The sequence below is a fragment of the Chenopodium album genome, chromosome 19 (assembly GCF_948465745.1).
Source record: "Chenopodium album chromosome 19, dcCheAlbu1.1, whole genome shotgun sequence".
In the NCBI taxonomy this organism is placed as follows: Eukaryota; Viridiplantae; Streptophyta; class Magnoliopsida; order Caryophyllales; family Amaranthaceae; genus Chenopodium; species Chenopodium album.
In genome coordinates this window covers 12,161,219-12,180,545 of record NC_137852.1, presented here as the reverse complement: position 1 = coordinate 12,180,545, position 19,327 = coordinate 12,161,219, and the positions used below count along the sequence as shown (strand labels likewise).

The window sequence follows — 19,327 nt, the reverse complement described above, 5'->3', positions numbered from 1 at the left end:
CTTTAGGGCTTGTTTGGCATCGTTTTTGTTTTCAGTTTCTTGTTTTTTTTTAAACTAAAAACCAAAATTAAAACTGGAAACAAGAAAAAGGTGTTTTCACTATTCTGTTGTCAGTTTTTAATATTATCATGATTTTAATAAGTTAGAATAATTTTTAACTCATTATGTCATTATGTGACATATATTATATGGTTTTAAAAAGCAAACAATCAAAAAAAAAAGAAAACCACAGTGAAAATGTGAGGGAAAATGTTTTCTCTACACTTACGATGAAAAATGTTTTCCTTCTAAATTTGGGGGAAAATGTTTTCAATAAGGTGGAAAATGATTTTCCACCCCAAATTTTACATTTTAATATTTATACCAAACCAAACAATGTAAAATGGAAAAACACTTTTCAGTGAAAATGTTTTACGCCCTACCAAATGGAGCCTAAGTAAGTACCTTGCTTGGATACAATACCTTTAACTCACAACTCACCACACTTTTTACAGTCTTTTGTGAATTATTTATACAATACCTTGGTTGAATTTGGGGTAACATATTAAGGGGGTAGTCAAATTTGAAAAAAAAAAAAAAAAAAAAAGAACATTAAGTGATTAGAGGTGTAGTTGTAGGAGACATGGTGCTTAAAAATGAAATATGGTAATTGTACCATGAGGAAAAGAAAGAGATGGAGGAATAAATACCCGCATAATAAAGGTAATACTTACCCACTCTCCCCTAGTATAATTATTACCTAAAAAATGAGGGTATTAGTTTCTCTTTCTTCACCTCATACCTCATTATCACTACATAATTTTCCTTACAATCACACCAATACACCATCACTATATCATCCTTTCCTATTTTCACTCTCATTTTGCCTAGTTTGAATTTTAAAATTGTAGGGAATATTTCAACACTCAACTTTGAGCCCCACTGTGATCATGCACTTAAGCATGATGGCGTCCAAAGGCAAGAAAACTAGTGCAAAAGAGTTGTCAACAAGTTTTAGGAACTTGTAAATCATTCACGGGTGTGAAGGTTACACCTCATTCACGATCATAAAGATCGCTAACTCCATAGTGGTCTGAAACCATTACTGGATATTCGGGGATGATGATACGAATCCAACCTACAAGAGATTGAACCTGCCCTAAATTGGCCTTTATTTTAATCTGATGATATTCATGTGCGTTTTTCGATCGACATACATACATAAAATTAGCCCTAAACATGTTTAATCTATGCTGGTTAATTATTAATGCACAAATAAAGCTAGTCAAGGTTATTGTTAATTGAGTTACTAGATTATTAAGGGTAGCTATTTAGTAAGGAAAAAAAAATTGCTTCAATGGAATTTTATAGAGTGAATGGTCTTTGGAGAGAGAAAGAGGGGGTGGGTCTATTGGGTATTATGAGAAGGGTAATTGAGAAAAGTTAATTTGGTCATTTACAACACTAACTGGATGGAAACTTATAATAAGGGTCCCACTTGACGGAAATTTTAACATCCGTTAAATTGTAGTGGTAGTCAAATAAATTTACAAATAATGGTAGTTGTTTTTTTTAAAAATAAAAAAAAACTTAAATGGTAGTTGTTCACAAAAAGTGTAAAATATATGGTAGTGGTTCACAGAATAATAATAATAATAATAATAATAATAATAATAATAATAATAATAATAATAATAATAATAATAATAATAATAATAAACTAAAACAAACTAAACTAATTAGTTCTAAGAGAAGTTCGCAAGAACGTGTCTTAAATCAGCAACTGTGAGACCCTTATTTATTAAGAAATTACAGTTTTGCCTCTAGAAACGAACTAAACTAATCAGTTCTAAGAGAAGTCCACAAGAACGTGTCTTAAATCAGCAAATGTGAGACCCTTATTTATTAAGAAATTACTATTTTGCCTCTAGATAAATAAATTTTATTTAATTTTAAATTTTATTTATCAAGAAGATAATCTTACATTTCTCAAGAAAGTGCAATAATATGAGTCATAGAAAATGGCAAAAGAAGACAAATTAAAAACACATAAGAAGATTAAGAACATTGAAGAAAAACTAGCATGATTAAGCAGTTGAGATAATCATTAAGGGTCTGTTTTTATTGACTGAAATGAGCTGAATTGTACTGAATTGAATTGAACTTATTAGAACTGAACTGAACTGAACTGAATTGAATATTATTTTATAAGAGAAGGAAATTAGGAGCTGAACTGAATTGAAAGTAATCGTATGAGAACAGGCCCTAAGACACTGCTTGTTTTGACGGAAAACATTTTCCATTGTTTGGTTGGTATACGGAATAAAATAATTTTTCCAAAGGTGAAAAATATTTCTCCAACGAGTAGAAAATGTTTTTCTTGCAAAAGAAAAGCATGTCACATTTTCCTATCTACTCCATTACTCCTTACATTCCTTACTTCTCCTCTCATTCATATTCTCCCTTTCACTCCTTTATTCTCCTTCCTTTTTAATTTTTATTGTAATAAGAAAACAAAAAAATTTAAGGAAAATTGTATTTTTCTTTGCTAAATATTTTCATGAAAAATTATTTTCCCGAAAAAGTCAAACGGGGCCATAGAGCGAGTCCACATAACATATTTTACGAAAATTACAAATAGAAATCAATAAATATTGGAACTTGTACATAAATAATCAAACAAGGATGTGTGGTTTTTACAATATTATGTTATGTGTGGTTTACTAAAGTGATAATGTGAACTGATGATCACGTGAAAGTTTAATAATCCGGGATTTAATGTGAACCTCAAATCTCATGAAATGGAAACCATATGTATTACCATCTAAACTAGAATTAATTCATACATTACTAATCCAAATTTATACTACCTCCGTTACATATTATTTGCAACGATTGAACATTTTCTCCCTCTACTTTATGTCAAATCGTTGCAAATAATATGTAACGGAGGTAGTATATAAATTATTGTTGTCATTGTATTATAATTTACACACGTTTATATAAGTCTTTTAAATAAGGATGTGGAGTTGGCTTGATGGTAGCACTCCCATCTCGTAACCTCGAGGTTACGGGATCGATCCTTGCCCCCAGCATATGCTGGAATTTCCCCTACCCCCGTTGTACCCGCCCTTGTGGCTCATATGAATAAAAAAAAAATATAAGTTTTTAAATCGTTTAATAATATACGGAGTAAAAAAGGTTTTTATGTAGTAATGATATTTATTCTTTTAACTAGGTTAGTTCCCGTGCCATGCACGGTTATTTTAATTACCCCATATTTTCTTTTAACAAATTAATTTATTTATAGCATAAAATATAAAAATTGTTTAAAATATTTTGAATAAAATTGAATAAGAATGGTAAATATTATTGCTCATTTTATATAGTTGACAAAAATAAACATTTTTTTAAAAATAATTTCCTTAAATAAAATATACTTCGTAATAATTAATTATTAAAAAAAATATATTAAGGATACACCAGAAATTGACATGTGTCATTGCTAGTGTGTCTATTGACCTTTTATTATTATTATTATTATTATTATTATTATTATTATTATTATTATTATTATTATTTTAATCTTTGTTAAGTCTTTTATTGAAGGGTATCCTTCTTAAGTCTGCATATTTAAAATTGAATTTTCCTTTTGTTAAATCAAAGATTTTTTTTAAGGGAAAAATTGCATAATTATATATCACTGTATATATGTTAGGATAATCATGGTATATTTAGTAAATATTTTCTTGGTGATTATTATTGTTTCCTTAATTCTGTGAGATAATTGATGGTGGGAATATATATTCATATCTTTGTCATTATTGTATCTTTGTCATATTATTTGTTTCTTTAAATAAATTTTTACTTTTTTTTTTAAAAAAATATACTATGGACACACTAGGAGATGACACGTGTCATGGCCGGTGTGTCTTTTAGTATATAGTTATTGATTATTGATTTTAAACCTAAAGGTATGAGTATGAGTCATACCCACCTCCCCCCTTGGGTTACAAAAACCCATACCTTGGGGGTTTGAGGTATGGGTTTGAAAAATGAAATTTCTAAAAACAAACACAAGGTATGGGTTTTGGTCATTTTAAACTCATACCTTATACCTATTATGGTTGAACCAAACACCCCAATTAATGTTAAAGCTATTATCAATGGAAATATTAAAGTTTATGTATATATAAGTCTTTGAGTGGCAGATTAGCAGCAGCTTGGACAAATATATAAAAACCCAGCTACGACGCCTACGAGTATTAAATTTTTAATTAATTGTGAAAGAATATTCATTAGCAAGGGTTAATGGCATTAATCGCTGCTGGCATTTGCCGCCCCTCCAATAACGGAGCAAATGAATCAATTTTAATTACTACAAATAAATTTTTGTTCCGACTTGTTCAATACTCCTACTTAATAAACAAGCTTTAATTGAGTTTGTTCGCGAGTTGTTCACAAACGTACCAACTTATTTGCAGTTCTAGTTATAAAAGTTGTTAAATTCTAAATTAGGTTCCGTTCTCTTCACCTTATTTTTGCTGAATTGAAATTATTTTTGCTGAACTGAAATTATTTTTACTGAACTGGAATTAATTTTGCTGAACTGAAATATTTTTGCTGAACTGAAATTATTTATACTGATTTTATATTATATTTCTTCTTTTAGTTTACCGATTTTTATAGAACTGAAATTATTTTTGCTGAACTGAACTTATTTTTGCTGAACTGAAATTAATTTTACTGAACTGAAATTAATTGTACTGAGTATCATTTTTATGGTGAAGAGAACAGGGCCTTACTGGGTATTGGATAAATGATGTAAAATAGTAAATGTTTATATGGATATATTTTGGCTTTTTTTTTTTTTTTTTACTGTTGAGGTTTATTGTATTTTTGGAAAGATTGTCTGTCAAAATCATAAAAATAATAAAAAATCATTCGCTTATTTATCTCCAAATTCAATTCGAATTGATCAACCGCCTTAAAATAAACCTCCAACACCTCTAACCGACATGTATTGTACTGAGCACACTTGAATTATCTAATTTTATTTCAAATTATGGTTCTTGATTTTAGTATATGCGTTTAGAAATTTCGAACCCAAAATAACAAATTTCTGAATCCCCCACTGGCCACTGGTGATCAAATATTTCGTTTTTTTTTTTACAACACACAAACTCAATTGACTGAGGAGAAACTAATTCCAAATCAGCCATTACAATGCTAGAAATCTCTTGAGGATATTCCTCAAGCCACACCCTCAACTCCTCAAAGTTGCTACTGTATTTTGCTAGAGGTTATAATGGGCCTCAATCTTAGTTAGCATGGGCCAATTAAAGGAATGGATAGCAATGCAAATAGGTTAGAGTCATTATCTGGCAAATTAAATCGCTCATTCTTACTTAGCATGGGCCATTAAAAGGAGTGGATATGAGGAGTGGAGGACAGAGATTCATTATCATGCAACTTAGATCGATATCAATATTTCTTTGCTAAGGGCCGTCCCAATAAATATAGAGGTCCTGCAATTTAAATTAGTCAAATATAGGGCCTTTAATTTTTTTTTGACAAAGAGAACTCATAATTAAATAACAAAGACAAATTACATCCTAGGAGCTAAACAAAAAACAAACACACAACAACCTAAACACTAAGGGCCTGTTCACATTTACTTAACTTCAGTTCAGTTCAGTTCAGCTCCGATCAGTTCAGTTCAGTTCAGCTCTTAATTTCCCTCTCACATAAAATATTCATTTCAGCTCAATTCAGTTCAGTTCAGTTCAGTTCAGCTCCAATCAGTTCAGTTCAGCTCAATTCAGTAAATATGAACAGGCCCTAACACGAAACGAACACCCTGTAGAGAAAGACTGAAGTGTATGATAGAACCAGAACGCCTTGCGCCATACCAATTACTCTGGAGCCTTGACAACCATACAAACCCTACCAAAACCTTATCGTGGACCAAGAATTTCCAAGTGAACTGAAAACCTCGAGATGGACGTAGATTGCAGGTTGAAACCCGTGAAGGAAACCGAAACTTGCAATGAACCTTAAGCCCATTTGCAATGGAAGAAGCGGAGAGATGAAATAACAACCCAAAGTTGTATGCACCCTGCTGCTGTAAATAAGACCTTTGACTCGATTCCATTCCCAGGGAACGAAAAACATAGCGACCTCCTAGGAGTCTAGGAGCCTTTAATTTATTCATATTCATTATTCTATATTAAAGATACACAATATACAAAACTAGACCCATGTAGTGTAGTTACCTACCTTGGTAATCTTAAGTAAATAATTACAATTAGATGTTTGATTAAGGAGTATGGGAGAAAAGCCAAGAACACAAAATTTTTATAGTTAATTAAATGCATTGATAACTCTTTCTAATCATTTTTTTTTATATAAAAAAGGAAAGGAAAATATGAACTATCATAGGATTTGAACGCTAGATTAAAAAACATACTTTCTCCGTTTCTTAATACTTGCAACACTTCTTTAAAATAAAAATGTCACAATACTTGCAACACACTATAATTGGAAAGATATTTTGAGAAATAGTTGCACTATTTCCCTTAGTTAAAGTATATGACCCACTAAATTATACTCCCTCTGTCCCTAAATTACATTCTGAGGAATAAATGTTAGAAGTAGGAATGTAATTTAGGGACGAAGAGAGTAGTACTTTTAACAACTTCTCACCCTATTTTAAAAAGTATATTAAATTATGTGATCCCACTATTATTAAATATCGTGAAAAAGAATGTGTTGCAACAATTAAAAAACGTGTAAAGTATTAGATAGTTGAATTGCAACTATGCCAAAATCTAAACAGTATGATACATACACAACGAAATAACTATATTCAAAAGTTTGGGGCCCATCAGATTGTGGGCCCTGAGCAAAATTTAATCGAAATTCATTATTACACTATCTATAGTTCACCTTCTTCCCTAATCAAGCTAGAAATAATTAAGAGCAGTTAATATATAAAGTAGTTCATTTAGAGTGTCCACTTGCACCAAAAAAAAGAAAAGAAACTATAGTGTACACTTAGTTAAAGTTGGTTATCATGTGGAAGTTGAAGATAGCAGAAGGCAAGGATCCATGGCTAGAGAGTCTAAACAACTTCACCGGTCGACAAACCTGGGAGTTTGACCCGGAGGCTGGAACAACGGAGGAACGGGCCGAGGTTGAGAGGGCAAGGAAGGAGTTCAAGAGGAACCGTTTCAACATGAGGCAAAGTGCTGATCTTCTAATGAGAATGGAGGTCAATTATTTTTTATTTTCTAATGAGAATGTAGGAGTGATAAAACCTTTGCAGCGTATAAGGAGGCTAAGAGCAAGGCAAAGGCAGCTGTTCGCCAAGCAAAAGAAAAGGCATATCAGGAGGTTTATGAAAAGCTTGATTCCAAGGAGGGAGAAAGGATCATTTATAAGATGGCAAAGAGAAGACAAGAGGCAAGGAAGGATATTGGCATGGTGAAGTGTGTCAAAGATAAGAACCAAATGGTCCTAGTGCAAGAGGAGGGCATCAAGGACAGGTGGAAGGGGTACTTCGATGAATTATTTAATGGAAGTAATGGAGTTGTGATAGGAGATACCTCTATGAGTGATGAAGAAATCAACATGGAGTATGTGCGAAGGATTAGGAGAGTAGAGGTGGAGATTGCACTGAGGAAGATGAAACCTAAGAAGGCGGTTGGCCCTGATGGGGTACCGATAGAGGTGTGGAGGTGTTTGGGTAAGATTGGTATTGATTGGTTAACAAACCTTTTCAACAAGATATGGACGGCTACAAGGATCCCACAAGATTGGAGGAAGAGCACCTTGGTCCCGGTTTATAAAAACAAAGGAGACGCTCAAGATTGTTCTAACTATCGAGGAATTAAGCTTATGAGCCATACTATGAAGTTGTGGGAAAGGGTGATTGAACAAAGGTTGAGGGCATGCACAAGCATTTCAGATAACCAATTTGGTTTTATGCCTGGGAGATCTACTATGGAGGCAATCCATTTGATAAGACAAATGATGGAGTTTTATAGGGTAAAGAAGAAAGATCTTCATATGGTCTTTATTGATTTAGAGAAGGCATATGACAAGGTGCCAAGAGAGATACTTTGGTGGGCAATGTTGAAGAAAGGTATCCCACGAAGGTATGTAGACCTAGTTAAGGATATGTATCGGGATGTGTCAACAAATGTGAGGACATGCGGAGGGTTGACAAAAGATTTCCCTATTACAATCGGATTGCATCAAGGGTCTGCATTAAGCCCTTTTCTTTTTGCAACGGTTCTAGATGAATTAACTAGACCAATTCAAGATGAGGTTCCATGGTGTATGCTGTTCGCAGATGATATCGTTTTGGTGGATGAGACTAAGGATGGGGTTAATGTCAAGTTGGAGCAATGGAGGCAAAGGTTGGAATCTAGAGGGTTTAAGCTAAGTCGGAGTAAGACTGAATATTTGGTATGTCGTTTTGGCACTCAGAGGGGGACACGCAATGAAGTGGTGAGTTTGGATGGAAAGGATTTGACCATGAGTGAATGTTTTAAGTACCTAGGGTCGATCATCCAGAAGAATGGTGACATTGATCAAGACGTGACCCACAGGATTAAGTCAGGGTGGCTTAAATGGAGAGCGGCCACGGGAGTGTTATGCGACCGCAGCATTCCCTTAAAGTTGAAGGGAAAATTCTACAGGACTGCCATACGACCAGTGTTGCTCTATGGTACAGAATGTTGGGCTTCTAAGAAAGAGCATATTAAAAAGATGGAGGTTACGGAAATGCGCATGTTAAGGTGGATGTGTGGAAACACTTTAAGAGATAGAATCAGAAATGAGGTTATTCGCAAGAAAGTAGGTGTGGCGGGCATTGTAGATAAACTAAGGGAAAATCGTCTGCGTTGGTTTGGACATGTAAGACGGAGACCCGAGGGTGCACCGGTGCGAAGAGTGGAAGAGTGGGACCATGGAGGGATTAAACGAGGAAGAGGGAGACCAAAGATGACTTGGTTGGAAGGAGTGAGGAAGGATATGAAGTGCATGGATTTACGTGAGGATGAAGTTTTGGATCGTAAGGGATGGAGGAGAAAGATTTATGTTGATGACTACACGGAATAATCAAACTTGGTTCATGTTAGCCGACCCCACTTTTGGGATTAAGGCTTTGATTGATTGATTGATTGATTGATTGATTTTATTTTTATTTATTTATTTATTTTTTTGTGTTTCATTACACTTGCTTAGTTAACATATAGCTCTCGTCAAAAAAAAAAACCTATAGCTCAAAGTAGTTTGACTTTTTCTTACTAGCTATTAAGTACTAACCCTAAGTTCATGAATTCAAGTTTGGTATTTTAGTCTTTTACTACTAAGATTTGATATATAAAATTAGTTGTATTCATTTTACATCCGAAGAAAAACATATGTGGTTCAATTATACTCTGTATAAGATATGACTGTTTCAAATTTTCAATATACGAGTATAGATTATACAAGTATGTTTTTGACGGTGTCAAGAATATAACCTAGGAAACAAAATGTGATATGATTGTTTTGACTAAAATTTTAAACAAAATGTTTGGACAGTTGAGAAAAGGACTGCAAAATGTGGAAATGGCTAAAGGAGTGAAGTTAAAGGAAGGAGAGGTAATAGGAGAAGAAGCAGTGACCACAACACTGAAGAAGACCATCAACTTCTTTACCAGTATTCAAGCCCATGATGGTCACTGGCCTTCTGATAACGCTGGCCCACTTTTTTTCATGCCTCCCCTTGTAAGTCATTTTTATTTTTTATTTTATTTTATTTATTTATTTTTGACACAGTAAATAATAAATAAATTATGGATGAGGAGGAGAATTATCGCTCTTGCTTCTTTCATTTCGTATTATTTGTAATATTTTACTGATACATATATTACCGATTTGATTAACCAGTTGCATTATTTAATATTTATATCAGCTCTTTAATTCTTAAATTACTTTTTACCGAGTAGATCGATTCCGTAAATGATAGTCATAGTATTATGCACCAAATTCACACAAAGAGTATTCCATACAAAGTCATGATATCACATTGATAAATAAACTTTCAGGTAATGGCACTATATGTTACGGGAGATCTCAATAAGATTTTATCCCCTGAACACCAAAAGGAGACAAAGCGTTATATTTACAATCATCAGGTATATAAATAGTGTAATACACTAGTAGAACACTTTATTGTCCTTTCTTTCTCTTGATAACATCTACTTCCTCCGTTAATGGTTATTTGCAACAAAGGGGTATTATTTGTGAAATATAAAATATTCCTTTGTTGATAACCATTAACGGAGGAAGTAATTATTTGTCCTATTATTTTCTGCCTGTTTAATACAAAGTATTTTTATTTCGAAATATATTGCAGAATGAAGACGGGGGATGGGGATTCCACATAGATGGCCATAGTACCATGTTTGGTTCTGCAATTAATTACATTGCCCTAAGGTTGTTAGGAGAAGGCCCTGATGATGGTGAAGATAACGCGATTGCAAGGGGTCGTCAATGGATCCTTGACCATGGTGGTGCTACGAGCATTCCATCTTGGGGAAAATTTTGGCTCTCGGTTTGTTCATACTAATCTCCTTCTTTACTATGTTGTTTCTTGTTTGATTTAAAGTAGCTAGCTAGCTAGAATACTTCACAATTTAACCCATATACTTATGTACAAGTGTACAACGTGAGCACCATATATTATAGTGTTATACTTGTATACATGGTTTTGTTACAAATGACGTTCATAACATATTAACATGTGAGTTCTTTTGAATACGTATGTTGATAATGATTTTAATTTACTACTATACGTATGTATGTAGTTTGTTACATAATTTTTATCTCGAGTAACACAAAAACTTGTAACAAGCCCTTCTTATGGCTTTGGGTCAATTACCATAGGTTCTTGGAGTGTACGAATGGGATGGGTGCAACCCTACGCCTCCAGAGCTTTGGCTACTCCCTGATTCTTTACCGATGCATCCAGGTTCTCATACTACGTACTCTGTACAACCATATTTATGTGCTAATTTAGAGAGACTAAAATATGGAAAAGTAGTTGTTTCTATTTTAACTTCTAGATCCAAAATTCACCTTTGGTGTATAATTAAATTGCAGGGAAAACTTTGTGCTATTGCCGATTAGTGTACATGCCAGTATCATACTTGTATGGTAGGAGATTTGTTGGTCCAATCACTCAACTCATTCAGTCACTTAGAACAGAAATTTACCCCCAGCCTTACCATGAAATTAACTGGAACCAAGCTAGAAACTCATGTGCTAAGGTATGTTCTAGAATTTCTTGCGACATAATTATAAGAGGTGTGACAATGTAACGACTAATTTTGGACATATGTAGTTTACGCAACTAATAACTTTTTCTAGGAGGATCTTTATACACCACATCATGTGTTGCAAGACATGATTTGGGGATTTCTTCACCACGTTGGTGAGCCAATCCTCAACCGTTGGCCCTTCTCGAAACTCAGAGAAAAGGCGCTCAAAACGGCAATACAGAATGTACACTATGAGGACATTAACAGCAGATACTGCTGCATTGGCTGCGTTGAGAAGGTACAATGTTGCCATTCGCAATGATACCCCTAAGTTATTTTCTTCACTTTCTTTCGTTGTATGCCATATTAAGCACTTGTGGCACAGGTACTTTGTTTGATGGCTTGTTGGGCGGAAGATCCGAAGTCAACAGCATACAAGAAACATCTAGCCAGAATCCCAGATTATTTGTGGGTTTCTGAGGATGGGATGAAGTTTACGGTAATTTTTAGTAACGAGGCAAAACTTGTTGTGTAACAAATTTTTCGCGTGCAATTTACTAATGATCCTCGTACAAAATTGAGAGCAGGCCCTTGGTTGCCAAACCTGGGATGCAGCACTAGCATTTCAAGCACTATATGCCAGTGGTCTTACTGATGAATCTGCAACACCACTTAAGAAAGCACACAGTTTTCTCAAAGCCTCACAGGTTTATTTTTCATTCAATGAATGCTTAAATATCACAAGATATTTTTGACTTTTGCGAAACACATATAAAAAGCAAAATTTTTAAAGCTTGAATTTTTCATAGAGAATAATTTCGTAAGAGGTACGAGTATTTCAAATGTATGAAATATCTCATAAAACTTTTCCTAAAATCTTTACTCATGTGTATCTAAATCTTATAAACTGTGATGCTCTATTGCAATAGGTTAGGGAGAATCCATCAGGAAATTTTAAGCAGATGTATAGACATATTTGTAAAGGTTCATGGACTTTCTCAACACCAGATCACGGCTGGCAAGTCTCTGATTGCACTGCGGAAGGACTCAAGGTGATTGTATACAAACATTTTCAATCATAAAGCAAAATATTCTACTTCATCTAAATTGTATGCTTCATAATAAAAATGAGAACTATTTCCCCTTTTAATTCGATGGTATATTTTACTCATTTTAAATGGGGTTGGCAATTCCTAACCCAACCCGATAACCTAACCCAAAATTACTGAGAGAAACCCGAACTCGACTCAACCCAAAAAACATTCGACCTGATTTGACCTTTTTTTTTTTTTTTTTTTTTTTTTTGAGGAAATTTGACCTAAATTTCATATTAAGATATAATATTAAGTTTTACACTATTATTGATAGTTTAAGCACAATCTGAAATTGACTCAAAAGCCATCCCAAACCCGATCTACTAACCCGAATTGGCACCCCTAATTTTAATGATTATTGTTCATGTAATCATCAAATGAGCAAAAAATAACATTAATGCGCTTTAAAAATGAGTGTATTTAAAAATTTCATGAATTTCAAGCTTAGGAAAACTTGAAATGCTATTATCCAAGCAATTGTGGTTGATTGCATTACCAGAAGATTTTGTATCCTTTTTTACTTATCATTATGTTCCAACGGTATTGTTGTATAGGTTGCACTACTATTTGCAAAAATGTTTCCTGAACTTGAGGAAGATAAAATGGAAGCTGAGCACCTATTTGATGCTGTGAATGTCATTCTTTCTCTACAGGTTTGAGTTATACGTAGTATTTTCTTTGAGTTATATGAGTGTACATTTAGGAGAAAATACAAGTTTATCTCCTTGATAAACAAAATATATTTATCAAACCAAGGCTCTCGTCTACGATAATGTCAAAAATATAAATAACTAGATGAAGCCCGTGCGATGCACGGTTTGTTTGATTATTTTTTTAATTTTTTTTTTTTGTATTTATTCGCTAAAATTTGTTATGTATTTAGATAAAGTTACTAATATTAAAAGATAATATTTAATATTTAATTATTTTAAACTTAAAAATCTCATTCGCCAATTTTGCTTACGTGGCATTTGAATTATTTAATTCTAAAAGAAATTAATAATCTCTTATTTAATTGGCTATTACTAAGATTTATAATCCTACATGGCGCGCTAAAATAATTAGATCCTACGTGGCTCTCTAAAAACTCGGGAAAAAACTCCCCTTTATATATATATATATATATTAGATTCAACAACTTTTTTGTATATATAGGTTCCATTTTTTATACGGGTATATATAGATCCCATAGTTTTTGATTTATTTACCAAAATGTCATGTTGACTGGATAAAATGGCAAGTGTAAATACATTAACTTTTTGTCAAATATGAATCCCACGGTTTATTTATTTATTTATATACCAAAACTAGATTAGCTCCATGCACGAATATAATAATAAAAAATTTTATAATTGTGTACATTTTCAAGTCATATTATCACTTAAAGTATATAAAATCTTTGTATCAACATAAACCAAAATACAAGTACAAAATTTAAAATAATATAAATAAAAGAAAATTCATGTCTACAACAAAACTTAGTGAACTTTGTAATTAGACGGAATAATCACATATATACAGCCATACAACACTAATATTTGCTTTCCTTAAAATTAGCCATATGTACCTTAAAGATAATGTACTGAATAAAAAAAGTTTAGGCGGAAAAAAATTGATAAAGAAGTTGACACGTGTATAATTAGGTAAAAGGGATGATGTCAGTGATTGTTATTTTAGTATTAGTAATACATGTCATCTTGACTAGACAAAATTGTTAATTTATTTACAATTCTACTTTGTGTATTAGGAGATAAACTGGAGCTTCCTCTCATTAGATTAGAGACCATCTTCAACATACAAGTATATGTTTTATTACGATTCATCGGCTTTAACTACTTAAATCATGTTTACCTATACCTATTTTGACTTATTTCAAACAAAATAGTACTATCGGCTAAGTTTAGACACATTAATAATTTCAAACAATATAATTACATAAGTTTCAAATATAATTATACACTATCAACCCACAATAAATTGCTAGAAAATATAGAGATATATTGGAGTAATTCCATGTGTCTTATGGTCTCTTATCCTATCCTATTGTTATAGAGTAAGAATGGTGGTTTCACAGCTTGGGAGCCTCAGCGAACATACCGTTGGATTGAGGTATAACCAACGTCTTCTATCATAACATAGATTAAGTTAAATTCAAATTAATTATATAATTTCTAATGAGATGTATTGTCTAATCTCAGATATTCAATCCTACAGAGCTCTTCGATGATGTTCAAATCGAAAGAGAGTAAGCTTCTATATGCAAACTTTTATCATACTCCATAGTTATCAACTAATACTATGGTAGTCCATTCAGAAAAAGAAAAAAAAACCTAATACTATGGTAGTTAACTACAGATGTTCATAGACCGAGCCAAGAAGATCAGTTGTAGAGTTAAAAATAACTAACAAAACTTAACTTTTGTAATTTAATGAATGTAATCTTGATTTTTACTGTTATTATAGGCATGTTGAGTGCACTTCCTCAATAATACAAGCTTTTACACTCTTCAAGGAGCAATACCCAGATCACAGGACCAAAGAAATAGAAGACTCCATCTCCAGAGGAATACAATACATTGAAAGGGCTCAAAACCCTGATGGTTCTTGGTAAATATGGAGTATATAAATTTTGTACTGCTGATTTTTAATTGAAATATGCAATTTTAATTTTATCTTGAATGTATCTTTCTTTTCATTTGTTAAGTTGAATTTTCTATCTAAGAAAATACACTTGAATTGAGAGTTTCCGATTTCTTTTTGGTTTGTTTTTGTGAGGATAGGTATGGGTTTTGGGGAATTTGTTTTACCTATGGAACATGGTTTGCAGTGGAGGCACTACTAAGGTGTAATAAAAATTACCATAATAGTCGGGCTGTGCAAAAGGCATGTGAGTTTATACTCTCAAAGCAATTGCCTAATGGCGGGTGGGGTGAAAGCTACCTCTCAAGCTCAAACGAGGTACTCTAATCCACTCCCCTCTCTCCCTCCCCTGTGGTGATAAAAGCCGCGTCTCTTGTAGTGAAACATCACTCTGTCCTGAGTTTTCTCTGAAAGTCTAGATTTGTGCATTAATCCTTGGTTTGGGATTGTGGAACAGGTTTATACAAACCTAAAAGGGAACAAATCAAATCTGGTGCAAACTTCATGGGCATTGTTAACTCTCATTAGAGCAGGGCAGGTGAGTATAACTGTTTTCTATCCTACATTTCATATTGCACCTTAAAATTGCCAGCAAACTTAAAACTATGGTTAACCCAAATGATTCTCAATGTAACAGTGGGAAGTAGATCCCGACCCCGTAGACCGAGGGATGAGGTTGGTAATCAACTCACAGTTGGAAAATGGAGACTTCCCGTCACAGGTAATTACAAGGTTTTCTTCTAAAAATACATCAGTTTTGATATGCAGTCACTAAAGCTAACATAAGTATTTAATATATCTATTCAATAATATAACCTCCTATTCTTGAGTTGCAGCATAAATCAAAGAGAACTCAACAGGACACCACCTGTGGGTAACTCCTACTTCTAGGAAAAGATAGAGAGCAAAAGATATATTGTATCAAGTATAATAGGACCCCAAGAGGTGGGGTAAAAGATGATTGAAAACAAATAAAAGATTGTCATAAAGGATATAAAATATAATTAACAGATTAGATATTATATGAAGGAACAATTTTCATATTCATTAAAAAAAGTCATGACGATATCAAAATTCCTTGATTATGCACCTTTTAGTAAACTCTCTTATAAACAAAAAGAATTGAAAAACCACTAACTAATCAATGGTTACTTGGTCAGCTAAGGTAAAGTGCTGATTAAGCAGTTTCTAGTTCAATAAAATTACTATAAGCAAAAATATGCATTGTTTTATTTAAAAAAAATCAACAAAGGTGAACCGCTAAATGAATAGCAATTATGTACTTATGTCCATGGTTGAAAAAAAAAAAAAAAAGCTAATTAAATTATCGATTTTATTCAATGAACCATAAATTCAATTAGTTACCTTAGACAAAACCTCGATTTTAGCGATTTTACCTTGGACAAAACTTCTAATTCAATATTTTCAAGAAATTTAATGTGAACCGACAAAAAAAAAAAAAGGTATTAACTCTTAAGATGGTGTGTATGTCCTCCATCCCTAAATAAAAGTCTCATTTACTCAAGAGTGAATTTAAAAAATGATAAGCGGTTAAGTTGATTAATTGTAAACTAAAAAAAGAAATAGTAATGTTCAGTTATTTGAAGGTGAATAAATAAGTGGATACTGATAAAAAAAAATGGGACTTTTAAAAACACAATATTGTAGTAAATGAGACTTCTATTAAGGGGCAGAAAAAGTATCACTTACCAACATAATAATGTAAAAAATGTTCCAAGGTGAAACTTCTTGTATCCAAGGACCAAGGCTATTCTTTTGTGGTAAGAGTAGACTGTTCCTCTATACAAAAGTTTGCCTTGGCAACAAGAATTTTAAGTTACAAACCCAGATTCTCATTTAACTTCAGTCACAGTTCAGAGTTTTACTTCTTATCCATGATATCTAACAGCTATGGTAACTTTATACAGGAAAGCACTGGAATATTCATGAAGAACTGCATAATCGAATATTCATCATACAGGTGTATTTTCCCCATATGGGTCCTTAGTGAATATCGCCATGCACAAGCACAAAGATCAGCCAGACAATAGCCAACACTTTCTGGATCTCCAAGAGAGATTGGTCACAAGCTATAAGTATCTATAGTGTATTGCTGCTAAACATCACAGGATGTAGAAGCAAATCAATAAATCATCCTTGGTTGGCTATAATTGAATTTTATGCTCTAGTTTACTAATCTTTGTCAATGTAAGGTTACTGAGGTAACTTCTAAAGGGTAACTTCCAAAAGTCGGGCCACATTACAATTTTCACTTATTTTAAGGGCATATTATGAATTACAGGAGTGATTTTAAAAGCAAATCAATGTACCATACAATGTTGGCTATCATATGGTTTTATGCTCTAGCTTACAAATCTTTGTCAATGTAAGGTTATAATGGTAGCTTCTAAAGGGTTATTTCCAGAAGTCAGGCTAAATTTGCCAACACATAGCCATGTAACACTCAATAAAATTATAATAAAGAGAGGTTTTTTTTTTTCATAGATTTTGTTCCCATTACAAACTCCGCCAGTGGGTTTCCCGCTGCCAGTCCCAAGCCTGGATAAAGGAGGAGGGTTACGGTAGGCCAGTGACAGCCAGTATAAAACTTCGTCACATCCCATGACATGAGCCAAACAGATATTTTCGTGGGGGCGTTCCCTACTCAGCGACGCGCTGCACTTCCTAGACCCGGGTGTAGTGATAAGTATGCAAGGGTTGCTAGGTCGTCGCCCAGAAGCGACGCGCCACATTGCCCGAGTGTGGTGTCAAATGAGCAAGGGCGTGCCATTGGGGCGTTCCCTACTGAGCGACGCGCTGCACTTCCCAGACCCGGGTGCAGTGATAAGTATGTAAGGGTTGCTAGGTCGTCGCCCAGAAGCGACGCGCCATATTGCCCAATTGTGGTGTCAAATAATCAAGGACTTGGAGTTGGGATCAGGAGGGAGCGTGGGAGAAAAGAATTTAGTTTGCGGATTGGTTCTTGGAATGTGGGGTCTCTTACGGGAAAATCAGCAGAATTGGTAGAAGTAATGAAAAGACGACGCGTGAACATCATGTGCCTCCAAGAGACAAGATGGACAGGAGAAGGAGCTCGAGGCTTGGTTTTGGGGTATAAGGTATGGTATGTTGGGCAAGAAACGAGCCACAGAACAAGGAATGGTGGAGCTAGGAACGGAGTTGGTGTGGTTCTCGATGAGAGGTTGGCAAAAGAGGTGATCGAGGTCTATCGGAAGAACGATAGGTTGATAAGGCTGAAGTTGCTATGTGGCAAGGAGATTGTGAATGTTATCAGTGCTTATGCTCCCCAAGTGGGTTTAGATGCAGAAGAGAAACGACAATTTTGGGAGGACCTAGACGAGGTGGTGCAGGGTGTCCACCACTCAGAGAAGTTATATATTGGAGGGGATCTAAATGGGCACGTTGGGGCGAGCCGAGATGGCTATGAGAGTGTCCATGGAGGCTTTGGGTATGGGCAGAGGGACGCCGGTGGTGAAGCTATTATGGATTTTGCCCAATCATATGATTTAATTTTGGCTAATACTTGGTTTAAGAAGAGGGATTCACACTTGATAACTTTTCGGAATGGAGCAAATGCAACTCAAATAGACTTCCTGCTCACAAGGAGCATAGATAGACAAAGTTGCATAAACTGTAAGGTTATCCCAGGGGAGAGTGTGGTCACCCAACACCGGCTATTGGTAATGACTATTCGTCTGAAAGAGAAGGCGAAGAAAAAAGTTAGACAAGAAGAACCAAGGATAAGATGGTGGACCCTAAGGGATGCAAAAGCTAAGGTTTTTACAGAAAAGGTAATTGAAGAAGCGGATTGGGATGGAGAGGTGGATCCGGACATGACCTGGTTACGAATGAAGAACTGTTTCCTAAGAGTGGCCAAAGAGGTCTTAGGGGAAGTAAGGGGAAGAACTTCGGTACAGAGAGATACTTCGTGGTGGAATGAAGAGGTGAAAGCAGTAATTAAGCAAAAAAGGGAATGCTATCAAGCCTTAGGAAAATGTAGGAGTGATGAAACCTTTGCAGCGTATAAGGAGGCTAAGAGTAAGGCAAAGGCAGCTGTTCGCCAAGCAAAAGAAAAGGCATATCAGGAGGTTTATGAAAAGCTTGATTCCAAGGAGGGAGAAAGGATCATTTATAAGATGGCAAAGAGAAGACAAGAGGCAAGGAAGGATATTGGCATGGTGAAGTGTGTCAAAGATAAGAACCAAATGGTCCTAGTGCAAGAGGAGGGCATCAAGGACAGGTGGAAGGGGTACTTCGATGAATTATTTAATGGAAGTA

At 34.2% G+C, this 19,327-nt stretch overlaps 1 protein-coding gene across 1 annotated transcript; it reads left to right on the top strand.

Moving 5' to 3' along the window:
• Window positions 1–6,960: 6,960 nt before the first annotated feature.
• LOC145596022 (lupeol synthase-like) lies at window positions 6,961–17,535 on the top strand. Its single transcript, XM_081652453.1, has 18 exons — window positions 6,961–7,252; window positions 9,574–9,759; window positions 10,080–10,169; window positions 10,391–10,588; window positions 10,921–11,005; window positions 11,137–11,303; window positions 11,404–11,592; window positions 11,680–11,793; window positions 11,882–12,001; window positions 12,224–12,346; window positions 12,943–13,041; window positions 14,441–14,497; window positions 14,587–14,633; window positions 14,852–14,995; window positions 15,169–15,346; window positions 15,486–15,566; window positions 15,666–15,749; window positions 16,957–17,535. The coding sequence occupies exons 1-18, from the start codon at window positions 7,055–7,057 to the stop codon at window positions 17,077–17,079; spliced, it is 2,283 nt and encodes a 760-aa protein (XP_081508579.1). The 5' UTR covers window positions 6,961–7,054; the 3' UTR covers window positions 17,080–17,535.
• The last annotated feature ends 1,792 nt before the right edge of the window (window positions 17,536–19,327 follow it).